Here is a 26131-nt window from a genome sequence, read left to right as displayed (position 1 = left end):
CAGAACACCACAGAATCTCCTGCCTCACGGGTTCACCTTCTGAGCCACTGAAAGGCATCACCTATATTCTGCCAATTCTTTTTTCCCTCTTCCATACATACAGCACATGCAGAAGTACAAGAAATTTCTACTTTAGCTACCAGAAGTCAAAAGCCAAAGTTAATGCCATGGAGCAGTGACTCTGACAGCCTTGTTACAAGCATTGACCATGCAGGAGCAGAAGAGTGACTTGTTTTATCTTGTTCAACAACTGATATGTCTGAAAACTAGACATTTTGGTAGCCTGTGACCACAGGCATGTCACTTCTTCTGTTCCTGTGCTAGCACCCTAAACTCATGATGGATCCAGAATCATTTATTCCCCCTCTTTTCTTTGGCTACTGAATGTAAGTTTTGATACCACTAAACCACTCTACCTGCAATACACATACAACTTGATGCAACCTATGCCTTGGGTCCAGTCACCCTACATACTCAAATTTTAGGTGCACAGTGCAGCAATGTGTACAGAGGGATACAAAAAGTTATATACAAAAAGTTATGGGTGGAGTGAGACAAGTGGCATCACAAAATTCCTGTATGTTAATAAATACTGACTTCAGCATTACTTTTCACTATGCAGCAAGTACAGGGAATCAATCTACCCACACACTACCCTTGAAAAAGGTGTCAAGGCAATAAATACTGCTTAGACAAATGATCACAGAATGAGTAAACTGTGGTTTAAAAACCTAATGAAGGTCAAGACATCAATGTGGAAAATGAGGATCTGACATCCATGAATGCTGTGCAATACATTACATGTCCCCACAACTCTTTCATCATTAAGAAGGCTGTGACCACTTCTAACACAAGCAGACAGACACAAAGAGACTCCCCTTTTCACAGCAAGGGTTATTTACAGGAGCCTCTACAGTTTTCAAAACAGCATTTCATTGTCATTTCTTAAGGAAGGGGTCATGCACTAAGGTGAAGAACATGTACACTTCATAACCCCAAAACCTACATAGTCACAAAACTGTTGGAAACAGAATATATCCTATTGTTAATATTTTAAGTAAATACTTGTATTTAGTGACACTCAACAAAACCCCTGCCGCGGCCAGGTGGAGGGGAGAAAACACCGATACGATGTAGGTTCACAAAATGCTCCGTTTATTGATTACAAGGCTGCTCTTAATATACTGTCTTACACGCGATCACGCATTACTTGATTGGCTGCCTCGCTTTGTCCACGAGGGATACACACTCCCCTTTACCTCTCCTGATTGGTTTCACACCTTCGCTTCAGCTTAGTGTTACATCATGCTTCTGCAATTAGTGGCATCTTGTTATTGCATTCCTGTTTTGCTGATCTTGACACTTCTTCTTCTTTTAACCTGGGGTCAGAAGTTCACTTTCTCACAGCTTGCTGCAGGCCTGTTCAAGCGCCCATGCTCGACCCCCAACATCTCCCCCTCTTTTTTCAAATAAAGCGTTCGTCATCTGCTGCATGCGTTGCATAATACATCGTAACAAAGAAGGTCCAAAAAACAAAATTAACAACATAATCATTATTGGTCCGCTAAACATCATGATTAAACTCCCTAACCAACTACTTATTCCTAACGATTTTAACCAAGAGTCTATAGGATTTGTTTCTACAGTAAGTTCTTTCATATTTTCTTTAAGTTCAAACAACTTCTTGTGAATAGATTCAGAATGATCAGAAAGATTCATGCAACACATGCCCAGAAGCATTCTAATGCAAAGGGGATGTGAAGCAGCTGCAGAAGTAAACTGTACAGTGTTAACAGTCAAGGAGTTACACTCCCCCTTTTTTTTTTTTTTGATCAGACAAAAAGCCATTTATTGCAAAGCATTAACTCCTTATATACTATTGCTTACACACACCTACAGCAATTTGGCAGATCATGATTGGATACTTGTCTTGAAGACCCTTAGTGACTAAAATAATTGGTTAAGCACAGGTGTGAGAACTTGACCTCGAACGCTTGCCAACAGTCCACAGTTCTCATAACTCAGTGAATTACAGCTTCTTCTTATCTTGCTTGCTTAGGCTTCCTTGGGCCTCTCACGGCCTTGCTGTATCCCTCGGAGTTATTCAGACCTCATGTACCAAATATTCATTTTCCTGTGAGAACACTGTCTCCACATCTCCCCCTTTTTAGTTTTACGAAAAGTTTTTGACAATTTATTGTGTCTGCTCTATCACTGCTTGACTTGTGTAACATAACAACCCACTACTCTAGGCAGCATTATTTCAGTAAGATTAGTCTGATTTGAAGTCACTTGATGTCACCTTTATAACATGTGGCATACCAGTGAATCCTACACACCATGTAACAAGTTGGAATAGTTGGGATTTAACAGATGTGCTCAGTACACTTGTCCATTACCCATGGTCACACATAATAGCACAGATATTACAAAGTTTTTACACAGATTTCTATCATTGCTGTTTCTTTATGTTGTTCTGCGGCTTTATACTTTTCGCTGGCAGTCAGTATGGTCCTGTTGATAGCTGTACACAGCTGGGCCTACCCTTTTTCTCCTGTATGGCTCTCTGATAACAGCGGAGGCCATCCCTCACATCAAGGTCTGGCATGGCATGTGTCTCCACCGCTCTACGCCTGCTGGGTTGCAGCCAACAGCGGAGCTAAAGGTTCTTCTTGGTGGCAAACACAGAGGCCAACCCAGTCTTGCCCTTGACTGTGGTAGCAGGCATTTGGTCAATCTCTGTCCTTGCACCTTGTTGTCAATGCAGAGTTTCACCTGCTTAACCCAGTAACAAGTCACTACTATAGCAAAGCACACACAGATTTACATTAGCAGAGTAACTATCACAGAGTGCATCAGCATGTTGAAGATGCTGATGACAGCAAGGGACTAACCAAAGAAACTTCTTACCAGTGGAGTTCTCCCACCCTCTTAATTTGTTCAATTTCCTGCTTTATAACACTACCATCATATTAGAATTTTTCTAGCTTTTACCTTAGCATTTTCTAGCAGCTACTGCAAATCTGCATGCTCTAACATCTCTTTCACAAGTGACAATTCCATACAATACAAGGTATAGTTTCTTATTAGCAACTGGCTAGTAAATACAGGTGGTTTTATACACAAAATCACAACCTCTAATAATAGCTACTTTACAAGCATGCATATTCAAGCTGTTACTTTTCAGTTGCCCTCAAGTGATTTTTTTGGTTTTTTTTTTGTTTGTTTTGTTTTTTTTTGTTTTTTTTTTTTCAAAGTCACTCACCCTGCTTTTCACAGCTAAAACCACCGGCCTGTCGGCAACTGCACTTTTGCATTAACCTTTTCTTGCCCGAAAGGTTAAACTGCTACCTGTTAAAACTTTTACATGAACCTGACAACAAAAATATACGGAACACTGTCTGCCCTCATCACACACACACACAGACACACACACACACATATGCACACATGGGATCCCACAAGCACACTGCACACAACTACAGTATTTGAAACACAAAATCCAGACTATCATTGCTCCCACTGCACAGTCCCACATACAGGACGTGGCACAAGGACCCTGTAAAGACTATCAGGAAACCAGCTCCGAGAAGCATCATCACAGTGCAAGGTGGCAGGCTCAACCTTAGCGGGCATCCCCACAGAGGCTCTGCCTCCCTCACATCGCATGAGGCTTGGGCTTTTTTACTGACCAAAATGCACACTTGTTCCGACACAGGTGGCCAGCCTATGTCAGAAGAAGTTGCCAACAATATCTATAAAGGTCTGCAAGGGTCGATAGAAACATGGACATACTTATATTTACCAACTTCAAGTACATGAGTATCACAGAGAGACTGTATCAACACACACACCACAGGAAACTGTGCAATACATCCACATCCCCCACCCATCTCACTTCTCCCTTTACAGCTACCCATTTATCATGAGGATATGGGGGATATAAATCAGGCTTCTTTTCCGGATGAATAGGCTCCAGGTCAAAAGCACCATCCAGGTCAGCATCGGCATTATCAGGCATCAGAATCTCAGGATCAGCAACAGCAAACTGATGAACTTGCACAGGCTCCTTCTCGGGGTCAACAGGGCTCAGGTCGAAAGGATCGTCTTCATCCTCATCTTCAGTCTTCACAGCCATGGCAGCAACCAGCGGAGGTTTGGGGGGGAGGGGGGGGGGCACGCTGGTCTCCATGATCTCTTTTTTTTTTTTTTGACTTTAACGTCTCTAAAACAGTTCTCCAAATGACTAACAAACTTTTCACAGCATCATTGCCTTTCGTGGCTGCATTCCACAGCTTAACTCCTGCCCCATTCCACAAGGATATCTCAAATCCGGTAGACTTATAAATCTCTGGGTAACGTGTCTTTGACCATTTCAACATTAACTTTAGGTCTGTCTCTTTAAGGGTTGCTCCCTTCACCTTAAGAAGGACTGAAAACATCCATAAATCAGGGGCTTCTTCCTTAGTAATTTTCTCCCAAGTCTCGAGATTAAAAGCTTCACCGACTCCCACAATTCTTCCCCTATCTTACGCCATTGATCTTTGGAGAATAACTGTCCCGTATTTTCTAACAACCCCCTTCGTCGGCACCAAAATAAAAAGTCCACAAGTTCCTGTCGGGGTATCGAGTACCCTGTTTTCTTCGCTACACTTCTATCGTAGCCTTTTCTATAGCTGATACAGCGAAACCCATCCTGAACCAGACCGCAGTCTGCCTGACTCACCGGTCAGCCGTGGCCACGTAATTTGAGCTCCTTTCCTGCCCCTCTCGGACAGCCTGCCTCTCTCGGGCAGCCGGGATCTCCACCTTCTCTCGTCCGCGGTCTCTCTCTCTCCTGGTATCACGTCGGGGTCACCAGAATGCCGCGGCCAGGTGGAGGGGAGAAAACACCGATACGATGTAGGTTCACAAAATGCTCCGTTTATTGATTACAAGGCTGCTCTTAATATACTGTCTTACACGCGATCACGCATTACTTGATTGGCTGCCTCGCTTTGCCCACGAGGGATACACACTCCCCTTTACCTCTCCTGATTGGTTTCACACCTTCGCTTCAGCTTAGTGTTACATCATGCTTCTGCAATTAGTGGCATCTTGTTATTGCATTCCTGTTTTGCTGATCTTGACACTTCTTCTTCTTTTAACCTGGGGTCAGAAGTTCACTTTCTCACAGCTTGCTGCAGGCCTGTTCAAGCGTCCATGCTCGACCCCCAACAAACCCCAAACCACCAATCCACAAAGCCCACCACATCATTAGATCCTTTAAGGACAGCTTCTATTGTTCTTACTTTTCTCCCTTATCTCCTGCTTTCTTCTTCCTCTTTCCAGGACTGATGCTGTATTTCTCCTCCAAATCTTCTTTTCCCTATTTGTTCTTCTCTTAGTTCTCCCTGCCATTCCCCTTCTTGTTCCCAATTGAAATTTCTGTATTTCTTTCCCTCATCTCTCTGCCTCCTCTTTGTTCTGTTCTCCCTGCTTTTGGTTGTCTACAAGGCAGCGGAAGTGCTCATCACATGCAAAAGCTAGTAGGGGAAATGGGAAAAAGTGAAGTTAATTTATTAAAGACATCACACTTATTAACATCACATTGATACATATGGTAACTAGGAATCCTATCTTATTTCTACAACCACAGGAAATATTTGTTTCACCATTAGCTTCATTTGCCAGCCACTCCAGGAAGTAACTTCTAAGAGTCCAAATCTGTCATTTTATAATCCTTACCCCATGAAAAATTAGCAAGGTATAGTTTCAAAATTAATTTTTCTTTATTCTAAGATAATGAGTTATTAAATATTTAGGCTTAGAAATTAATGTTATTTTTATTACCTGTCACATATAATATAGACTGTTCTGCTGATGCAATGCAGTAAATTCTCTACTTGAGTGTGTGGAATACACATGAACGTAGTTTTAAGACACAAGTATTTTTAATGCCAGAAGCAAGATGGCACCATTTTAGGAAAAAGACCAGTTCAATGGGCCCTTTCTTAGAAAACAGTAAAATGGAAGAAAGACCTGACCCCTCTTCCTGCCCCACTATGATGCATTTATTTCTGCACCTAAAACAAAATCAGATTTAATATTTTTGCTTTAATGTTCATAGGGAACAAGCTTTTAGAGAATGTCTGATTTTTCCAAAAAATTCTTTTCTGTTTTTCCTCCTATGCCTGTGCCTACATAAAATTTCAGTTACACAAATAACACATTGATAACATGAATTTTTGGGCTAAATTTCCCAATTCAAAGCTGTAATAAAATATACGGAAACTTTTTAAAAGAGGACATCATAGCTTAGGAAGTGGAAAAATAAAAGTATGGAATGCATAGGCTTGCAATACAGGTGAGTTACTTTTCTAAATTGTGCAAAAATTTCTTTTCCTCACAACTGTGTATGTAACTTCCAAGAGTTAACATGCAAATAAAATACAAAATAAAAAGAGCTGGGTATTTAATCATAATAACATAATATGTACTTCATATATAATACTAAATAGTACATTAATATAAATAAATATGTCAATAGTAACATTTTATGGGGATAGTTAAAAGATTGTAAGGTAAAACCTGTTCAGTGGATTTCTCCTCCTTGTATGCTTTTAATATGGGTCTACATCACATAAGGAAGGTTTCCTAAGCACTTTTTAAACTTTGATATCTACTCTTTGCCACATAAAAAAAAATTTTGAGTTCAGTTATAGTGGCTACTTGAAAATGCATTTGTGGGTTGGTTGTTTCTTTTTTTCTAAACAAAACTTAAGAAACACAGTTTAAAAATAAAAGTTGATAAAACTGACATGATTCTATGTAAAGCCAACATCTAACTACAACATAATATTGAAGAATAAAAAAAAAATTCACTGTTATTGGAGTAAATTTACTGGACAAGCACTCCTAATTATTCTCAATATACTGAGATATACTGATAGTATACAATGTACAATGTATTCTATCAATAAGCTAACTGCCTGATGGACTTGGTCTACAATTAAAAGTATTATTGGTGAAGTTATAAACAAAAGCATACTTGCTTTTTGCTCAAATTAAATGCAGCTACTAGCAAAAAAAGAATCTTTTTGCAGTATATTTGCTCAAGGAACTAGCATATCCTGCATTAGCAAAACCTCCTTTCTACTGGCATGAAACACATGCCAGAAGGATGTATGGTGTGACTACACAAGAAACCAAAGCAAGGCACGCCAAGGCCTTTATTTTTTTTTCCTGGACAAGACACTGCATTAGGAGTATTAAAAGTTGGCAAATGGTCTACTTTAGGAGGAAAGAGAAAGCCATAAATTCGGTGAAATTAAGTTTTAATACAGCTCACTGAGGTTATCCTGTTATATAACAAGCAGTTAACTAACTTGTGTTAGGCATCTGCTCCACTGGAGAAAAAATTCTGTATTTATAGTTTTCACTCATGCCTTTTTCAGAAGAACAAGAGCAACATGGAGGAAAAAAAAAAGAAAGAATCAATTAATAAAGACATACCCCTTTTCATGAGCAAAAGCAGTGTGGGTGTGGTGGTTAACTCACTTTTAAGAACAAGTGGCTGCATACAATACAGGTTCAAATATGATAAAGTGTTCTTTTACAACCATACCTGGTCAACAAGTGTGAATCACGTTTCAGCTTCCACAATTCCTGCCAAAATCCCACATTTTTTAACTGTGTGGTAGATTACTGTAAAGCCCTGCCACATATAAACTAATTTCTGCATCAGCAAAAAACATAGCTGGCCCACAGCATGGCATACTGTCTCATTTATTAACATAGAACAGAATCCTTGTGTGCTGTGGATACTACTGACAGTAGTCCTGAGTGAATCACCTTTAATGCAGCAAGCAGATGGAATACTAATTATTTAAAAAACCATCTCTCTTCTTCTGTTATGTTAGTCTATGGAGGCATGCAAGCCAGAACTTGTTAGTGAAGAACTGGCATTGCTGGGTAAGGATTCTTTCCCAACGTGTTTTCCTTTATTAGGTGCTGGGGAGAGCACCCAGTGCTTTTTAGCAGCCTGCACTGGCTTGGATTTGTTTTAAGCATCAACAGAAGAATCTAGATCAGTGCACTGCTAATAGGTATGCTAAAAAAGAACCAATGAAACAATACACAAAACCCTGGGAAACCAACAGGTCTACAGTTTAGAGCTCTTTCCAACCTGTTTACCTGTTGTACATGTTGAAAGATCTGTGGCAGTGCCAAATGAGAGCCACCATTCTCCTCCAAGCTTTAAGAACCTTCTGTATTAGAATATAAATCTAGTGCCTTAACACACTGAAATGCTTCTGAATCTCTGAGGTTGGAAGCAACAGGCACTTTAGATATACATGCAGTAACAACGTGTAAAGAAAGGCATGTATGAGGACTGTCTGGATCGCGTTTCTCATTAGCCACCTCAGAGATACCCTTTCCAACAGCAGTTAAATGGCAGAAAGGAAAAGCTTCTTTCTCAATGTGTGCTGGAGCAGAAGTGAATATTGTTGGCCTGGGTCAGCAGTCTTATTCCATTCATAGACTCTTCTGTTTAGTTCCGTATGGATATCCAATATAGACAACTTCCTGCAGCAACAAAAGTAAAAGCTTTCTATTAGAGAATGAAGCAAGACATAATTTAAGAATCCACAAGTGAGAACACAACTTTAAAGTCAGCAAGGAGAAAGTTTCAAATGTCAGTCTTAATTGCAGAGGTTACACCTCTAAAACCCAAGACTGAATATGCATTTTGGAAACAATCTGTTACAACCCAAATCACTGTTGTGATATTGGTTATGCTAATATGATCTGTGATTTTATTTCAAACCCAAAACAAGGTTTTAGGGTTTGTAAAAAGGTACTAAATGTTAACGCCATAAATACCTTGAAAAACCTTCCTGTGCCATCATTCCAGGATCAGGTATACCTGTCTTTTAACTTATGACACAGCATAACAAATGACACTTTTCAGGATCAGTCAGAATGAAACTTCAGATTTCTCTTTCTGTAGGGCAGCAGGCTGTCACAGGAAAAGGGTTGTTTTTTTCCTCTTTTTTTATTTACCTTTTATGAGGACTGCAGAGTAGCTCAGCCAGGCACCGCAGATAATACGAGGATGAATTTGAAGATTTTTCTAGTGTAGACACATTCACCTTGCAGTGACTCCAAAAGATGTCTGCTACTTGGGGAATAGTGACTTTCCATGGGATTTCTGCATTAGCTAAGAAGTTCTCATCATTCCCATCTACTTCCAACAAACTAGTACATTCTTGCTCGTTGTCTGGCACAATGTAGCTCTGAATAAAAAAAAGCTTTGGTTTTCCTACGAGTTCAGGACATGAGTCTGCTCTGAAGTATACCTTTACTTGTTCCAGAGGGAATCCAGAAAAAGTATGGTCCGTACAGAAGATGCTCGTAGAATTTCCACGGCTGACCAATATGCAAATGAAGCTGTCACAGTTTCTATGCTTCTGCAACCTTGCAACTTCAATCAGTGTTTGATTCATGTTCTTCATATTTAAGTATTTGTGACAATGAACATCATAGCCTAAGCATCTGAAGGTCTTTTCCAACATATCTGAAAAAAGCAAGATGTAATTACATCACAGCACATCAAGACTCAATCTCAAGTATCTCGAATTACAGTATTTACATTATTTCACTATTACAAATAATTTATTTCCCAAAAATAATTAACAAAATCAAGAGTACTTGATGTTGATTACATTACATACTTATAGTGCTATATGTATGTTGTCTTTGTTTATGTACTTTGTGACAGCAAAGACACTATTATTTGGCATGTGATCTGTTCCAAATTCCACAGACACTTGCACGCTTTAACTTAAGAGTCAGTATCCCAAGTTCCTAGCACTTAAAATATCAGACAAGAAAAAACATTAGAAAATGCTTCACACACAACATTGTAGAAATGATAAGGAATGATCTGGATAACATGGGAAGCGTGTTTCACCTTTTAACTTATCAAAATTACTCTGAGTGGTTATTATAGATCTACAGAACTGCAAAGGCTCCCTTTCATCAGTCAAAAAGGAACCTGCTGCAGTCAGTTATACTTCCTATTATATAAAATGAACTTTATGTGATGAGTTCCAGGTGGAGAATGGACACAGGAGTCTGAACTGCAAAGGAAGGGCATTCTCCGGGGAAAAAAAAAAAAAAAAAAAAAAAAAAAAGCTGAACAATGAACCCCTTCAAATGTATTAGAAATTAAACTAGATATCCAAAATCAAGATTTAACTGTATTTGTGTTGCAGGAAATGTGCTATGCTCTGAATAACTACTTTGGATGTTTATTAATATGGGAGTGAAACCAGGTACATTATGGTTAAAATCACTTGCATTTTTTAAGTGTTCAGAGAACCGCAGGACGCTACTAGGATACCTGTAGCATCGTTACAGACTAAACCATGCAGAGTTTCTGATATGACAGGAAACATCAAGTGCCACGCTTATGTAAAATGCCTTACAGCCACAGGAAGCTGGGCTGTTTCTGGACTTCAAAAGTTTAACAATCCCTAATTATCAGAGGCTGTTTCAGAGGTAACTGGCAGCAAAGCAGAAGATGCACTCTCACGCATACTCATAGTGAAAACAAGGAACACAACTTGTAACTTTCCTGAGCAAAATACAAACTATACTATAGCAAGGTGCTAAACTGGAACTAGAGAGTTTCATTACAGTTATGTTGGTTTGATTAAATTTTGTTAAATAATTTTTTAAAAAATCTGTTTTTTTTTTTTAATTTGGAATTGGAACGGAAAATCCCCTCTATTTTAGGCAATAAAAAATGCTCTTCAAAATTCAGGTGGAAGATTCAATATTAATACTGTTGAGCGGTTCGATGAAGCACTTTATCCTTTAGAGGGCAGTAGTACATACGCAAAAAGCTACAGCAACGAGAGCGCTTTTCCTGACACACTCTAAGTGTCACAATAAAAAAACCCCAAACAAATAATCTTAGAGCTGATACCTTTGTCTAACAATGAATCAGAAATTATCCATGGTAAACTTTGGATACAGCAATTTTACTTTAAGGCAAAATAAAAGCTACATGCTGCAGCTTCAGATCAGAAAGCATCTGTTTCTTCAACAGTAACCATCTCCCAACAAACTTAGAAACTGACTTTAAAGCATTTCCACTCTACATACAAAATTTATAGTTTCCTCCTATAGGTAAGGGTAAAAACTGGCTTCCAAGTGGAAAAGTCAAAAGCAGCTATTTACAAAACAGAATGGGCATTGCAGTTTGAAATTTATCAGCTTGTATTGAACACTGCATTATTTACATTGAACATTTTCAACTGCTGGAATCCTTGAACATGCAGGATCTATTATTGGTTCAACTTTCTTAGACTGAATCTTGGGAAAGCTACAGACTCTAATGCATATCATAGATAGAATTCTTAATGTTCTCCCTGCCCACTTCTCTTTCTCCTATATTTTCAGACTTCAGAAACTGTTGCACAACTCCACACAGCAGTGAATGCCTTTCTAACAAGCTCCTTTAAGCCATGGCGTATGTCCTATCTCTCCTGAATTTCACTAGCACAGTAATTTCATAGAATCATAGAACAGTTAGGGTTGGAAAGAACCTTAAGACCATCTAGTTCCAACCCCCCTGCCATGGGCAGGGACACCTCACACTAAACCATGTAAGTGAAAGTCTTGCTTTCTATCATGTTAAAATGCTGATGATGCACTGGTGACATTAAACATCTGACACAGAGTGGTTTCACTGCTTCTGCATCCACTGCAGAAAATGCATGGAGACTGAGGCACATTAAAACTTGCTTTGGGTGGTTTTGGCACAACAGCAGCAGAGCCATGATTTGCTAGTGTCTACAACATGCCAGACACTAAATGTGATCTGTTTTTGTCCTCTCCAGTCAGGAGACTTCCTCTGTCACACTTACACTTTCTGTTCTTGTAAAAGTACTGAAATGACTGTACAAGCTCACGTAGATCACACGCAGTGGGTTTTTTTTTTAATTTTTATTTTAAGCAATCTTTGTATTTAGTAGCAGTTACCATGACAAAGGGGTCTGCACAGTATACTGCCTGCGCAAAAGATCTGTGCCTTCTAAGGAAGAATAGGTCTAAATTTATGTATCCATGACTACAAACTGACGTAGTGGTTTCTGTTTTTTCTAATGTACATACCTTACCTGCTTTTGTACTTTGTTCCATTAAAAAAAGAAAAATCAGACCTGGCATAGTAAAACATTTTTGTTCAATAAATCAGGTCAGCACAAGCACATACACTGTTAGAGACAACTAACTCTACAGAGGGATTTTTGGTAAACAATGCTATTTCTATGCCTCGTGTTTTCTTTAACTCCCCACACTTGTATTTCCCTAGTAATCTTTTTTGCATTTGCATTTAAGAAACAGAATTACAAGTAATAAGTAATTATTTTGGTACTGGAGCAGACTATCACGCTACCTTTCAGATTAAGGCTGTGTATCTTTCTTGCATCAAAAGGGCTGTTTGTTCTCTAAAGCTACCATAGAAGAGAGAAGAACAGGAAAGTAGAGAAGCAGGCAACAGGACAGAGCAGAATGTTTGATCTCAAGAGCTGCTCTCCTGCCCCCCAAGTTTTCAGTCTTTGGCAGGCTTTGTTCTAGTTTCCTATTGGCCAAAGTCAGCCTTTTTTTTTGTTGACAACATAAGTGAAGAAGTGTTTTAGATTTTTTTTCATTCAGCAATTGCATCCTTGTTCTTTTTCTTTTTTTTTTCTTTTGGGCCAGAGGTGTTTGATGTACTTGGTAGGACATACCGAAATCAGATGCCAAGGGTGCTTCCCAGTTGCATGTAACTGACTGAAGTTTCTTCCCTGTCCCTCTTTTTCATTAATTGCAGGATTATGAATAAATTCCTGTTATCCTACTGACAAACTGTCTTGTTTTATATAATTTACCATCATCAAACATAAAAATTTTACTTTCTGTATCTATGCTCTGTAAAAGCTCCTCAAAGACTACATCAATAATTTTAAGTTGGTCTATCTGCTGGACCATTAGTTATGAGAAAAAGATACACTGACAAACCCTCTTCTTCCCCAACATCTCCTACCTTATTACAAAACTGACAGCAAGTACTCTCTGAATTTTTACTTTAGCCTCATATTTTACAATGATTAGAGAGTGGGTCTTTTTTGCTTATGCAAACATATACATTTTAGATTATGTAAAGGTAATCAGGAAAAACCCACATTTTAACTATAGCACTGACTATCTTGAATTTTACATGCAAATCGTTGGGCTTTTCTGGGGAGTATTTTTTGTTCTGCATTGGTTGGTTTGGGGTTTTTTAACTAAACCAAGAGGGAAGGAAGACAATTTCTGTAGAGCTGTGGTGACAGTTCCAGTTAAACTGTGCAAGATGTGACAGAAGCATAAGTGCATTATTAATAATAAATCATGTGCCCTTAGCTATTCAAAATCTGTAGTGTCCAATATGATTACACTTCAAATCCACAGTTCAGGTTTTGTTAACTCATTGAAAATGCTGCCTTTACCATCTCTGCCAATAACCTGCTGCATGACTGTACCTTAACTCTTCTGTTGGTCTCTGAACATCCTTTTTCTCCTTCACAAAATTCAGTCTATCTTCCTTACAAGTTCTTTCATTCAGAGATTCTGTGCCAAAACCCAAACAAACATTGTCTACAATAATTAGGATAGTTTGCTTTAACTTCAGGTTGGGCCTTCCAACTCTGCTTTAGAAGACTTACTATAGTTGACAGACTAGCTGACTAGGACAATATTACTCTAGCCTGGTTGGCAAATGTACATCGTATTCTTCATACTAAATTGCTCTAATGATCTGAGATTAAGAAGATAAGGAACTTCAGATTCCACAGACTTACCTGCGTTGTTCCCAATACAGTCTATTATCAGGCATATTCCTGGAGGCTGACTTTGCATTCTGTACTTATCATCAAACACCTGAGGAATGTGAAGGACACGTTCTTAGTATGTCACTCGCAACTTACAGACTTGATTCTTCTCTCACATTTCACAACCTCAGGTCTATTCAATTACATTGCTGTTTTTCCACAGAGTAGCTAGCAGAAGTCTTATCTATTGGGTTGCAGTATGTCCTATCTACACAGCAATAAAAAAAATGAGAAGACACAGTCTAATGATCCCCCCCCCATTTCTAGTATGCACTTAAGTTTTACACCTTTGTGTTATGAAATCTTACTACCGCAATGATCCTAAAACAAAGACTAAAAAAAGCAGCTAAATGGGGTGGAGAGACTTTTTTAAGACCTAGACTATGACAGCGATGACCCTTCTATAGTACTTCTAAATTAATTTCTTTAACTGTAACTGCTATTTAGATGTGAACTATAAGCTTCATATTGCCAACACAATAAATGTAGAGAACTTTTGTCTCTTCAGGTGTGAAAGCAAGCACTGCATATCAGATAAACATTTATTTCCTAATTTAGTGGAACAACCTCCTTGTTTCTAAATAATCTGTAATGACAATACCACAATACCTTTTCCCTTTAAAAATTACAATACTATTGCTATAGGTAACTCCCTGGTTCTTGGCCTACAGGGGAAGTAGTGGAAATAGCAGTCATTCATTCTTATCATTAATGCAGAAAGTGTGTCTGTCTTCCACCTTGAGAGCAATGGGCAGGGAGACAATAAAGAATAAAATTTACTGCATGCAAAGAAGCCCTGCAATTTCTAATGCAGGTGGCAAGAGGTCTGACTTCCAACAAGTTTTGACTTAGCTTTCACTAATAAATACACAAGTTCTGTGTGCACATTATATGTATGTGCATTTTGCATGCTCCTGCTTCTGAAGTAGCAGCAAATATTTTATTTTAAAACTATACTCTGCAAAAGCAAGTCACAGAACTTGTTTAAGGCTGAGGAAGATATGGGTGTACACATTGTTCTGCTTGCAGGCAATTAGAAGGAAATCTTAAAATGAAACAGAAAGAAAACTAAGGTAAATACCTGCTGAGGATTTTATTATATTTACATGCAAACATATGCACAAGCACATACCTCATATGATGCTGCTCCTGATTCCTGAATGGACATGTGGACTGGTTCTGCTGCAGGTGAAACATACATAAGTAATCTCCGTATGTAGGAACCAGTGACATTTCTTTGACACCAGATCAGCTGAAGAGAAACCTACCTAGTTCTCATCTGGACTTCTCAGTTTCTATGTATGCTACTGAAGTTAAGAAACCCCCAGAATTTTCAATTTTAAAATGTTATTTGGATTGCATTCTATATTGCTTCTAACTAGAATAAACAAACTCTCCTACACTGAGATAATTCAATCAACTGCTCTTCTATAAAAATCATGGTATTTGAGAGGAACGTTGCATTTCCATGAAGAGCACAACACAGATGGTAAGCATTTGATACTCACTGGACAACTTCCTGGCTGGCCTGGTGGAGAGTTCACCATGAACTGACACAGAAAGCTCCTACTTGAGACTTCAGTTGCATAGCTGAACTACATGACCTTCCAGAGTTGGCTAGTCAACCTCTTCCATGATTTTACTAATAAACTATTTATTCTGCTTAAAAGCTATGAAAGTGGAAGCCCACAACAATGTAAATGAAGTTTTAAAATCTGGCACAAGCTGTCCTGGGTTCAGCAACAGCAGTCATTTTTCTCCTTCTTAGTAGCTGGTGCAGTGCTGTGGTTTTGACTTTACCTTGGGAGCAATGCTGAAAACACAACACACCCATGTTTTTAGTTGCTGCTAAGTAATGTTTACTCCGATCAAGGACTTTCTCAGTCTCAAGACTCTCCCACAGAGGAGGGGAAACTGGGAGGAAGCAGAAACAGGACACCTGACCCAAACTAGCCAAAGGGGTATTCCATACCACAGCACATCATGCCCAGTATATAAACTGGGGGGAGTTACCCAGAAGGCCAGATGGCTGCTTGGGTTGGGCTGGGTATTGGTCGGCAGATGGTGAGCAATTGTGTTCTCTCCCCTTGTTATTTCCCTTATCATTATTATTATTGGTGGTAGCAGTAGTGGGTTTGTGTTATACCTTAGTTGCTGGACTGTTCTTATCTCAGTCCATGGGAGTTATATTCTTTCAGTTCTCCTCCCCATCCCCCTGGGGAGTGGAGGAAGAAAAAGAAAGGGGAGTGAGAGAGCAGCTGCGTGGTTCTGAGTTAACTGGCTGGGCTTAAACCTCAACAAAAGCAAATACAAGAACGAATTTTCAGTATTGAGTATTTGGGACCTCAGTTTTCAGAGGTCCCAAATACTCTCTGCTGCTGGTGTTATCAACTGTATTAGACAAAACCACAACTATCAAACAACAGTCTTATTGGTACAATTAAATGAATCTTTTGACTTTTTTAGATTATCAAAACTCAGATATAATGGTCTTACCCAGAATAAGACTTTGTCCATTTTTTGATTTTTCTTTGTTCACATTCTGGATCTAAAATGAAGAAAAAGGTATCTTCTTCCTCTCTTGTTCAAGAATGTTCCAAAATATAACACATTAGTATTTTTTTCCTCAATAAAAACACTGCATATTTTAGATTCACATATATCAGCTAATTATTATTACAAAATAACAAGTAAAAAAACCCCAAACTGTTCCTCCTCAGAAAAAAAAACAAACCAGCTTGACATGAACAGTGAGGAAAAACCTGTTCCCTAACATAGGAAAACAAACAAAAAACACCCTCTGAAGATACCAAGTTTGTTTCCTATAGAGCAGCAAGGAGGAACTTTTACTGAATTAGAAAGGAAGTAACAGCAATATTATCATAATATGGAAAGTCAATGCAAACTCTTTCCTATTAAGTACTCTGGAAAACAAAAGTGCTATGGCCTTGTTAGTAAAGACAGATTGCATCACTGGTGTGAGCTTTATACATACGTATTTACTGAACACATGACAAATAATCTCATCAAATTCATTCAGCAAGGCTAAATACTTTAAGTAAGGTCACACTATCACAGTATCAGACCTAACCCAAATTTAAAGAATATTATATGCAACAGGATTAGATGACTTTCCACATACCAAGATTAAATTTCTTCAAATAAGATTAAAACCAAAATAAAAAAAAATCTGAAAAGTTCTCCCTGAGCTTCAGAAGTTAAAATACTACTTTTCCTGCAAAATCCAGAAGTACAAAGAGTAATATGTTCTGCAAAGAACAGTCAAAGCAAAACTTTTTGCTCCTCCCTAGAGTAGCAGAAAAACTTTCTCAAGATGCAATTTTTTTTCATTTCCAACTAATAGGAAAAAATTCACAGAAGCTCTTCAAAGGGGACCTCTTTTAGTCAGAAGATTTAAATCAGACCCTAAACTCAGCAAGTAACAGGAATAAGAGAAATAAAGCAGTACTTTTGTTCCTAGCAATCTCTCATTCCTCTCTCCTCTGCAGAGATGAATCCCCTTTCAATGTCTGGCAATATTTAGGAAAGATCTATCTATGTATACTTACCCCTGAATGATAAGGAGGATCAATCAGACTGAGATTAGGGAGAGATGCCTGAAGTGCGTTGACATATACTGGCTGAGAATGAGCAGAACACATTGCAGCTGAAAACAGAAACATAAGAGAGAAATACACCATGATATACCAACTTGTTTTATGAACCTAAATCTATGAAGCATGCAAATACTCTGACTTGTAACTCATAATTTTGTCTTCAGTAAGAACACATCTGATTCTTGCTATCAAGAGTTACCAGTGGAAAATAGGATCTTACCTTCATGTTTGTACTTCTGAATCTTCTTAATCAGGTCTATCCTGTGAATGCTTCGAAAACAATTTTCTATCAGATCCAGTTGATCAGGAGCTACCCAATTTAGTTTCTCCAGGTCAATCACAAGAGCTAGAAAACTCTAGAAGAGCAAGAGAAACCTAAATTGTCATATCAGTAATTTGTTCTCTATCAGTAAATAACAAAACAAGTCAGACAATAACATGTGGAGCTCATACAGGTTGTATGTTCAAGAACTAGTGACATTACCTTCTGAAACATTAAAAAAATCATCTGGAAGGTATAAGAATTCTTGGTATTACAATAAGAGTAATGGAAGCTAGAAAGTGATATTCTAAACAAATAAAGTAAAATTTCTTTTTGAGGAAATGGGTTTCCATTACCTTGCTTTAAGGATGATCTGTAATGACCTCACATGCCACAAAGCAAGAGGTAAGAAAAGCTTTGGTGAATTTGCAGGAAGGCTCTGACTGCACCACCCAAGTCTTGGAAGGCGGACACAGGGACTGTGAAAACTTAGACCTTGGGCCCACTGTGGAAGAGGATCTGGTTCGAGTCCATCTTAAGAACCTGAATGTACACAAGTGCATGGGACCTGATGAAATCCATCTGCGGGTCCTGAAGGAGCTGGTGAATGAAGTTGCTAAGCCACTGGCCATCATATTTGAAAAATCATGGCAGACAGGTGAAGTTCCTGACGACCGGAAAAAAGGAAATATAACCCCCATTTTCAAGAAGGGGAAAATGGATGACCCGGGGAATTACAGACCAGTCAGTCTCACCTCTGTGTCTGGAAAAATCTCGAAGCAGATTCTCCTGGAAGGCATGCTAGGGCACATGCAAAACAACCAGGTGATTGGTGACAGGCAGCATGGCTTCACTAAGGGGAAATCCTGCCTGAACAATTTGGTGGCCTTCTATGAAGGGGCTACAAAAATGATGCACGGGGTGGAGCAGTTGACGTCATCTACCTGGACTTGTGCAAAGCGTTCGACACTGTCCCACATGACATCCTTGTCTCTAAATTGGAGTGTCATCAATTTGATAGGTGGACCAGTCGGTGGATAAAGAACTGGCTGGATGGTCGCACTCAAAGAGTTGTGGTCAACGGTTCAATGTTCAGCTGGAGACCGGTAACGAGTGGTGTCCCTCAGGAATCGGTGTTGGGACCAGTCTTGTTTAGTATCTTTGTTGGTGACATGGACAGTGGGATTGAGTGTGCCCTCAGCAAGTTTGCCGATGACACCAAGCTGCGTGGTTCCATTGATACGCTGGAGGGAAGGAATGCCATTCAGAGGGACCTTGACACGCTTGTGAGGTAGGCTGATGCCAACCTCATGAAGTTTAACCATGCCAAGTGCAAGGTCCTATGCCTGGGTCGGAGCAATCCCAGGCACAGCTACAGGTTGGGCAAAAAGGAAATTCAGAGCAGCCCTGAGGAGAAGGACTTGAGGGTGTTGGTCAATGAGTAAATGAACATGAGCCAGCTTCAGTGTGCACTTACAGCCCTGAAAGCCAACCGTATCCTGGGCTGCATCAAGATGAGCGTGACCAGCAGGTCGAAGGAGGTGATCCTGCCCCTCTACTCTGCTCTCGTGAGACCTCACTTGGAGTATTGTGTGCAGTTCTGGTGTCCTCAACATAAAAAGGACATGGAACTGTTGGAACAAGTCCAGAGAAGGGCCACAAGGATGATCAGGGGACTGGAGCACCTCCCATATGAAGACAGGCTGAGAAAGTTGGGGCTGTTCAGCCTGGAGAAGAGAAGACTGCATGGAGACCTCATAGCAGCCTTCCAGTATCTGAAGGGGGCCCACAAGGATGCTGGGGAGGGACTATTCATTAGGGACTGTAGTGATAGGACAAGGGGTAACAGGTTGAAACTTAAACAGGGGATGTTTAGATTGGATATAAGGAAGAAATTCTTTACTGTTAGGGTGGTGAGGTACTGGAATGGGTTGCCCAGGGAGGTAGTGAATGCTCCATCTCTGGCAGTGTTCAAGGCCAGGTTGGATGAAGCCTTGGGTGACATGGTTTAGTGTGAGGTGTCCCTGCCCATGGCAGGGGGGCTGGAACTAGATGATCTTAAGGTCCTTTCCAACCCTAACTATTCTATGATTCTATGACCTCTTCTACTTTGGATAAAGTAAGAAAAAGAAAAAAAAAAACACAAAGGAAGAACACAGAAATATGCTGTCTTCTATGCACTGTTGTCAAGTTTTCTGAACCTTCTCTAGTGAATCTCTGCTTTCTCAGAGCACTTAAATATTCAAAACACAAATGTACAAAAAAGATCTAATTAAAACAGTTATTTTCTAAGTGAAGCAGAGCATGAACCTAAAAAGTGACCTTTTAATTCAAGATACATTTCATATGATTACTGGTTTGAGATCCTTCATATAAAAACTTACTGATCAGTAACACTAAAGAAAGACTTTTTAATGCCTTCTGCATGTGAGGTTCATGCTAACAATTTTCACTATAGCAAGTCTTCACTGTTCCCTCCTACTGTTTCTTATGCATCTTCACTTGAATTGAAAACCAAAAATTGAAATAGAAGCCACTACTCCTCCACTTCCTGACTTCTGTCTGTTCCTCACAGCCTTACTACGGCTTTGTTGTCTAGCTACTTCTCTTTACACTTTAATCTCTTCTCTGCTGGTCTTCTCTTGCCCTAGAGAAGACCACCAGAAAAACGTACCTTATCTTTTGCCATTTTCATACGAGGTGTGTAATCTCTGAGTAGAAAAATGAGAGAACGCACTTCTTCTTTTTCCAGATTCTCATTAAGCTCCAGCATTAGTACCCTGGAATAAAGTTGACACATTTCTGAAGGATTAGCTTTCAGCAAGATCCCACCCTTGCCCAACTACCCAACATCTCCCATGTTCCAATCTTAACATACCATTTCCAGTTAAACAAGAAAAAGCCAACACTGCTCCAAGATTCAATTTTAAAATCCCTAACTCTTGCTAATCAGCACTTGCCATTGCTCAGACTGACTGTAAAATCTGCTGCTAGGAAAACACAAGTCTTCTTAATATTTCAATAGGGATGAAGTGAAAAAATAAGGCAACAGAACACATTTTGAACTTCTACAGCTAGTAGCTACAGGGGTTTATTTCAGTGAGAAGTTAATACAGGAAAATCTTCATTATGAGAATATGTAATTTTTCCCAAAGCCTCTCAAAGAAAATAACTGGAGCTTCTTAATTTAAGCCTCTTAAAATAGAGAGTAAAATGTAGTAAAAGACACGTGCCTTGAGAAAAGCTGTACTACAAGGCTATGTGACCAAAGCAAACTAGAAAAGAAAGTATCTCTAACAATGTTCCTCTAACGCATCATTTCTATCTGGTGATCTAGAACTGTACAAATATCGCTGGTTTTATTAAACAAACAAACTTCTTAAAGACAGATGCTTCTAATGCAATGACTTGAAAGAAACTACCAAGCCTTATTTTTGGGACTAAACTTGACATATTCTTTTCACTATAACTCTAGATACAATGTCCTTTTCTGCTTTTCTTTCAAGACCTACTCAAAAAAGAGAAAGAAAACACATACACCCCCCAAACTCCAAAGCAATCCACACACATTTTGAACAAAACAGAGTAGCCTTGATAGCTGAAATAGATACAGTACCTGTAATCAGGGACAAGACTGAGACTCCTGGCAAGGTCAGCTTCCACTGTTGCCTTCTCAGTCTTCAAGATCCTCCTCAGCAAGTCAAACCTCTTAACTCTATATAACAACTCAGACAAGCCAAGCAAAGACAATTTTTCCCTCTCATTCAAAGCCACCAAAAGCTCTCTAAGGTCAGCATTGGCCAAGTCAGGAGCAAGATCTCGGCATAGGAAAACCATCATCTCTTCTTCTTCTTCATCCAGTTCTTGTTGAATCTGATGAATAAGGGCAGCTGGCACTTGGCACGTGGTCATCACTTTGTTGCTGTCCCTTTAAAATTGCCAGCCTACTGTTTTTTTAAACAGAAAGCCAACATGACATGAAGCACACTCTACCACAGCACTTCTCTGCTGTTCATTCTTAACTTGATTCATTTTTACATAAGCAGTTCTGTGGAAGAGAGTTAAAATGTACTAAATCAGTGATCAGCAGCACAAGCTCATAGTTAACTCTCCTAGCTGGCATATATTTCACTTTCAACTAAAATACCAACAGTCTACACAAGCCTCCTATTTCCTAGGGGTTCTCCCAGCTGTTCATTGCAGAACAAAAAGTATTTGGTCGTACTAATGAGAAAGAAAAAGAAAAGGAAGTTATTTTAAAACCTTAATACAACTAAAAATTCCATAGGAAGTGAAAGATCATCAGCTTGCTGATGAGTGATATTTCAAGTGCTTCTGGAAATTAGTTAAGTTCCACAGCCATTTAAGTCTAAAGCTCTGACTTCTTCCCAGCAACCATCCACCTCTGCTACCACCTTTTCTCCCTAAAAGTCTCAAGGCATTTTTCAGGAAGAGTTTTGGGAGCTAAGAGGTAGTTTATCCACACACTGTAGCCAAACCACTGCCATCACAGAATCAGAGAATAGTTAGGGTTGGAAAGGTCCTTAAGATCACCAAGTTCCAACCCCCCTGCCATGCGCAGGAACACCTTGCACTAAAATCATGTCACCCAAGGCTCTGTCCAACCCAGCCTTGAACACTGCCAGGGATGGAGCATTCACAACTTCCCTGGGCAACCCATTCCAGTGCCTCACCACCCTCACAGTAAAGAACTTCTTCCATATATCTAAGCTAAACTCCCCTGTTTAAGTTTAAACCCATTACCCCTTCTCCTGCCACTACCGTCCCTAGTGAAGAGTCCCTCTGCAGCGTCCTTACAGGCCCCTTTCAGATCATGCACATGCTTTGCTTTAAATGCAATCAAAATAAAAGAAGTATTAACAGTCTAATATGCAATACTTTAACAAATTATGAGTAAGTTCAGGAATGTGTGGATTTTCTTACTTATTAGCATCATTTAAAGTGATTCCAATCTGAATTAATTAGTAGGGTTTTAAGGATTCCCCACACCTCCCCTCCATGTTCATAAAGATTCAAGAGCCACACAAATAAAAAATCAAACTTATGTCTGCAAAATGGCTAACTCTGAAAGTATAGATAAGGCACAGACTGCTTTTCATGTGACATTCATGTTTCACCATACTGAAAACAGAAATTAAAATTCAACCACAGGAAAAAAACCCACCCTTGTGATTAACGTAATAGGGAGGGTGCTATGCTCAATTTCCACTGCCACCAACTATGGAAATTCTATCTAACCTTCTCTGATCCCCATTACCTACATGGGGAAAAATGAAATGAGCATCTGAAGACAAATCTTAGTCATTTCAAGCAGCTGATTCCAAGCAATACTGTACAGTTTTGTTTAAACCATTCTGAAGGGCAAAAAAAACCCAAAACAATTTGACTTCAAAGCCTAATACACTGAAAGATTCTGGCACCTCGATAACACTTTTAGCATTTTCAGCCTTTCATTACACATTCTGTAAGTGACAATGTCTCATACTGTGTCCGTACATCAAAAAGAATGAGAGAAACTCATCTACAAGCCTTTTATGTTTTTAATTCCAGTGCTGTTTAAATGAAAAGTAGCTCTATACATCCACCTGACTTTGCTCTGAAAGAATAAAGAAAAATGTACCAGTACTCTGTGTATTCATGTCATGTAATTTGCTGAAAGAAAACACACAGGATTTTCCTCTCCAGTTCAATGTTTCATGTACTGAGTAAAGATCTTGATGTAAAGGTTATGGAGCAGGAAGAGCGTTGAAAAAAGAAACTTAAAGTACTACACATTCTCATTTACATTCTTGATTTATATGAAATCCACAATCATCCTGAATACCTGAATTCTAATAAAACTATCACTGTAACAGGCTACTGCAAGATCATGTGAGTATGAACAGGGGCAAGCCTACACATGGAGCGGTACCAACAAAATCTCTATTCCTCCTGTATTCAAAGAACCAGGAAAACCTCTGCCACACTGAGGGAAAATGGCTGGTGAGGGGAGAGTTTACTGTCACTCAAGATTTTCACAGAGGAAAAGCTCTTCTGGGAAATAGCCTTAGAATCTCTGTTAAGGAAGTCACTGAGTAAGTCACTGAGCCAGTGACTCATCTGTCCTCTTGCCCAAAAAAGACGTTGGAGAAAAAACAGCTCAATGAGATAGTTCCAAAATGAACTTAAATACAAGCTTCTGGGTTTAGTCAACTTTCAGACTTTCCTGACGTGTATGACACTCTCCAACATGTAAGATTTTAAAGCTGACTGATTTTTCACATACTGTACAAGAAAACACCTTTGTCACAAGCATTAGACTTCATGTCTACACTAACTTTTGAGCCTGGGTATTACACTGTAAACAACATTCACAAGAAACATTTTAAGGTAAACACCCACGAACATTATAACAAGCCTATTTCCTCCTCAGACCACAAATCATTTCCGTTCCACACTAAAACAGGCATGAAAATATCGTATGTTCATTAGCTTCTGTGAAGCTAGTAAAGTTGATTATACTATTTTTTTTTACTATTTCACACTGCTCCCAGGCCTTACAGAATACAGCCAAAGTCAGGGATGAATTTCCTCCTCCCTCAAGAAACTGAAAATAACACAGTAAAGCTTCATGTACAAAACCACACAAGGCTTCAGTTAACTCCCTGCTGATATAAACAAGTGGAGAGCTGTATGCATGCATGTACAAGCCTCAAGTAGTATTACTGTTTGCTGTTTTCATGACTGCAACACAAATGCTGCGCAGTACGCAAATGCTGTGCAGTACACAAATACCAATGCAATGACTCAAGCCAGAGAAGTATTAAGAGGGAAGGTCTTTCCAAGGGAAGCAGGAAGTATCTCACACTAAATACGGTCTGCAATGAGTCTGTAATTTCTGGCTACATTTGTTCCTTGAGAATTTCGCACAAACTTCCGCAGCAGCAAAACCAGGATATACCATTCGTGGGTGTGGTTGTTTTGCCAGGATGAGATCATGTGAAAGCCCCTCGCGACGAGCTTTGCTACAGGAGGCACTGGCTGTGCTTCCAATCTTACTTATTTGAAGAGATAGAGGTGCTGCAGTGATACAAATGTGACTGCATTTTGAGTCTGTATCATCTGGCATTTTTCAAAGTAGTGAATTGTTTGGAGCATGCTCCACAACTTCCACATTTCTCTATAAAATAATTTCTTACGAGATACTCAGGGAAAACAGGGAAATCCTGCAGTAATTCTCTCATTTCTGTATTAGGCTTAAATATTTTGATCTCAGCGTAGACAAGTAGCGACCACACTTATTTCTATTTAGAGACGCGCTAGTTTAACACCCCAGTCTTCCTCATTAAAAAGAAAACAACAAAAAACATGCAAACTAAAATTTGTTTTCCCGTAGAGTGTTTTTACAGAAAAAAAAAGGAAAAAAGAAAAAAGAGAGTTCCACGCAACCTTCTATTACACTTGGAAAAATTTCGCGACAGGGAACTGAGTCGGCAACAAAACATGGCTCAAGAGCACCAACAGCGTCGCTTTACGAGAATGCTTAAGGTCTGTCTCTCCGCACGCAGCTAACCCCGCTCCCGGTGCGGAAGAGGACTAGAAAAAAGTACCCGACCGAACTACAGTGTGTTAGGAAACCTACACGGGGACGCATGTTAGTGTGAGGGAAAGGAAGAGGGGAAGGGATAACGCACCCAGACGCGCCGGGGAGATTTTCTTCTACAGCAGGTCCGGCATTGGGAACAGTGAGAAGCAGCAGGGGGCGGTGCCGGGAGAACGAACAGGCTCCCCCGGCACCAGGCGTGGTGTGCAGTTTTGCTTTTCTACACAGAGGCAGGGTTTTTGTTTCGTACCTCTTCCGACTACTGCAGAGACCTGAGCCGCTTCTGACCGTAGACAGCAACGCAGTTTAAGACAGAGATCTCTCCAAGGGATAAGTGAAGTGGCTTTAGCCGCCGATTATTATATATTTGCCGAGCCACGTTCACTAACCCTTAGAATGTCGTCGTGAGTCCGGCCGTTAGGTACTGTGTTTTCGGTTTTGGTTTACATTCTACCTCAGGATATAGAAGTCAGAGAAGGCAAACTCGCCACTTGCATATGGCGGCGGAGCACAGGATTGGCAGGAGAGACGTCCCGCGCGAGCGCAGCGCCTTTCGGTGTCGCAGTCGCAGAAAATGGCTTCCGAGTACCCGTGAAGAGAGCGGCTTGGCAGTAGTGTGGTCGTGAGTTCAGTGTGTGTAGAGACATTTATGAGACTAGGCGTTTTATAAGCGTGCTAGTATGAGAGAAGCTTTTTTACCAGCTCCAGTAGGTATCGATAGTAACAGACGAGTTCCCAGCGAGTA

At 39.6% G+C, this 26131-nt stretch overlaps 1 protein-coding gene across 3 annotated transcripts; it reads right to left on the bottom strand.

Moving 5' to 3' along the window:
- Positions 1 to 7122: 7122 nt before the first annotated feature.
- CFLAR (CASP8 and FADD like apoptosis regulator) lies at positions 7123 to 26131 on the bottom strand. 3 transcript variants are annotated; one of them, XM_031045848.2, is made up of 10 exons: positions 25478 to 26131; positions 21400 to 21831; positions 20458 to 20563; positions 17742 to 17877; positions 17474 to 17571; positions 16401 to 16452; positions 15037 to 15086; positions 13875 to 13953; positions 9046 to 9559; positions 7123 to 8568 (listed from the first exon to the last, which is right to left on the bottom strand). In XM_031045848.2, exons 2-10 carry the CDS (start codon positions 21693 to 21695, stop codon positions 8430 to 8432), a joined length of 1470 nt encoding a protein of 489 aa, XP_030901708.1. In that variant the 5' UTR covers positions 21696 to 21831; positions 25478 to 26131; the 3' UTR covers positions 7123 to 8429. The 3 variants fall into 3 exon arrangements, with proteins under 3 accessions (XP_030901708.1, XP_030901710.1, XP_030901709.1); XM_031045850.2 differs by having other exon boundaries at positions 15037 to 15083; XM_031045849.2 differs by having other exon boundaries at positions 25637 to 26131.

This window comes from Melopsittacus undulatus, chromosome 8 (assembly GCF_012275295.1).
Source record: "Melopsittacus undulatus isolate bMelUnd1 chromosome 8, bMelUnd1.mat.Z, whole genome shotgun sequence".
NCBI lineage: Eukaryota > Metazoa > Chordata > Aves > Psittaciformes > Psittaculidae > Melopsittacus > Melopsittacus undulatus.
This window is presented reverse-complemented; position numbering and strand designations above follow the sequence as displayed.

Excerpts from the sequence above, each read along its gene's own strand:
- CFLAR (XM_031045848.2), bottom strand. The coding sequence starts at position 21,695 with ATGACCACGTGCCAAGTGCCAGCTGCCCTTATTCATCAGATTCAACAA. Across the intron at positions 16,453-17,473 it reads ATCCTCCTTATCATTCAGGG|ATCCAGAATGTGAACAAAGA; the intron begins GTAAGTATACAT and ends TCTTCATTTTAG. Across the intron at positions 9,560-13,874 it reads CTGTATTGGGAACAACGCAG|ATATGTTGGAAAAGACCTTC; the intron begins GTAAGTCTGTGG and ends TGCTTTTTTCAG.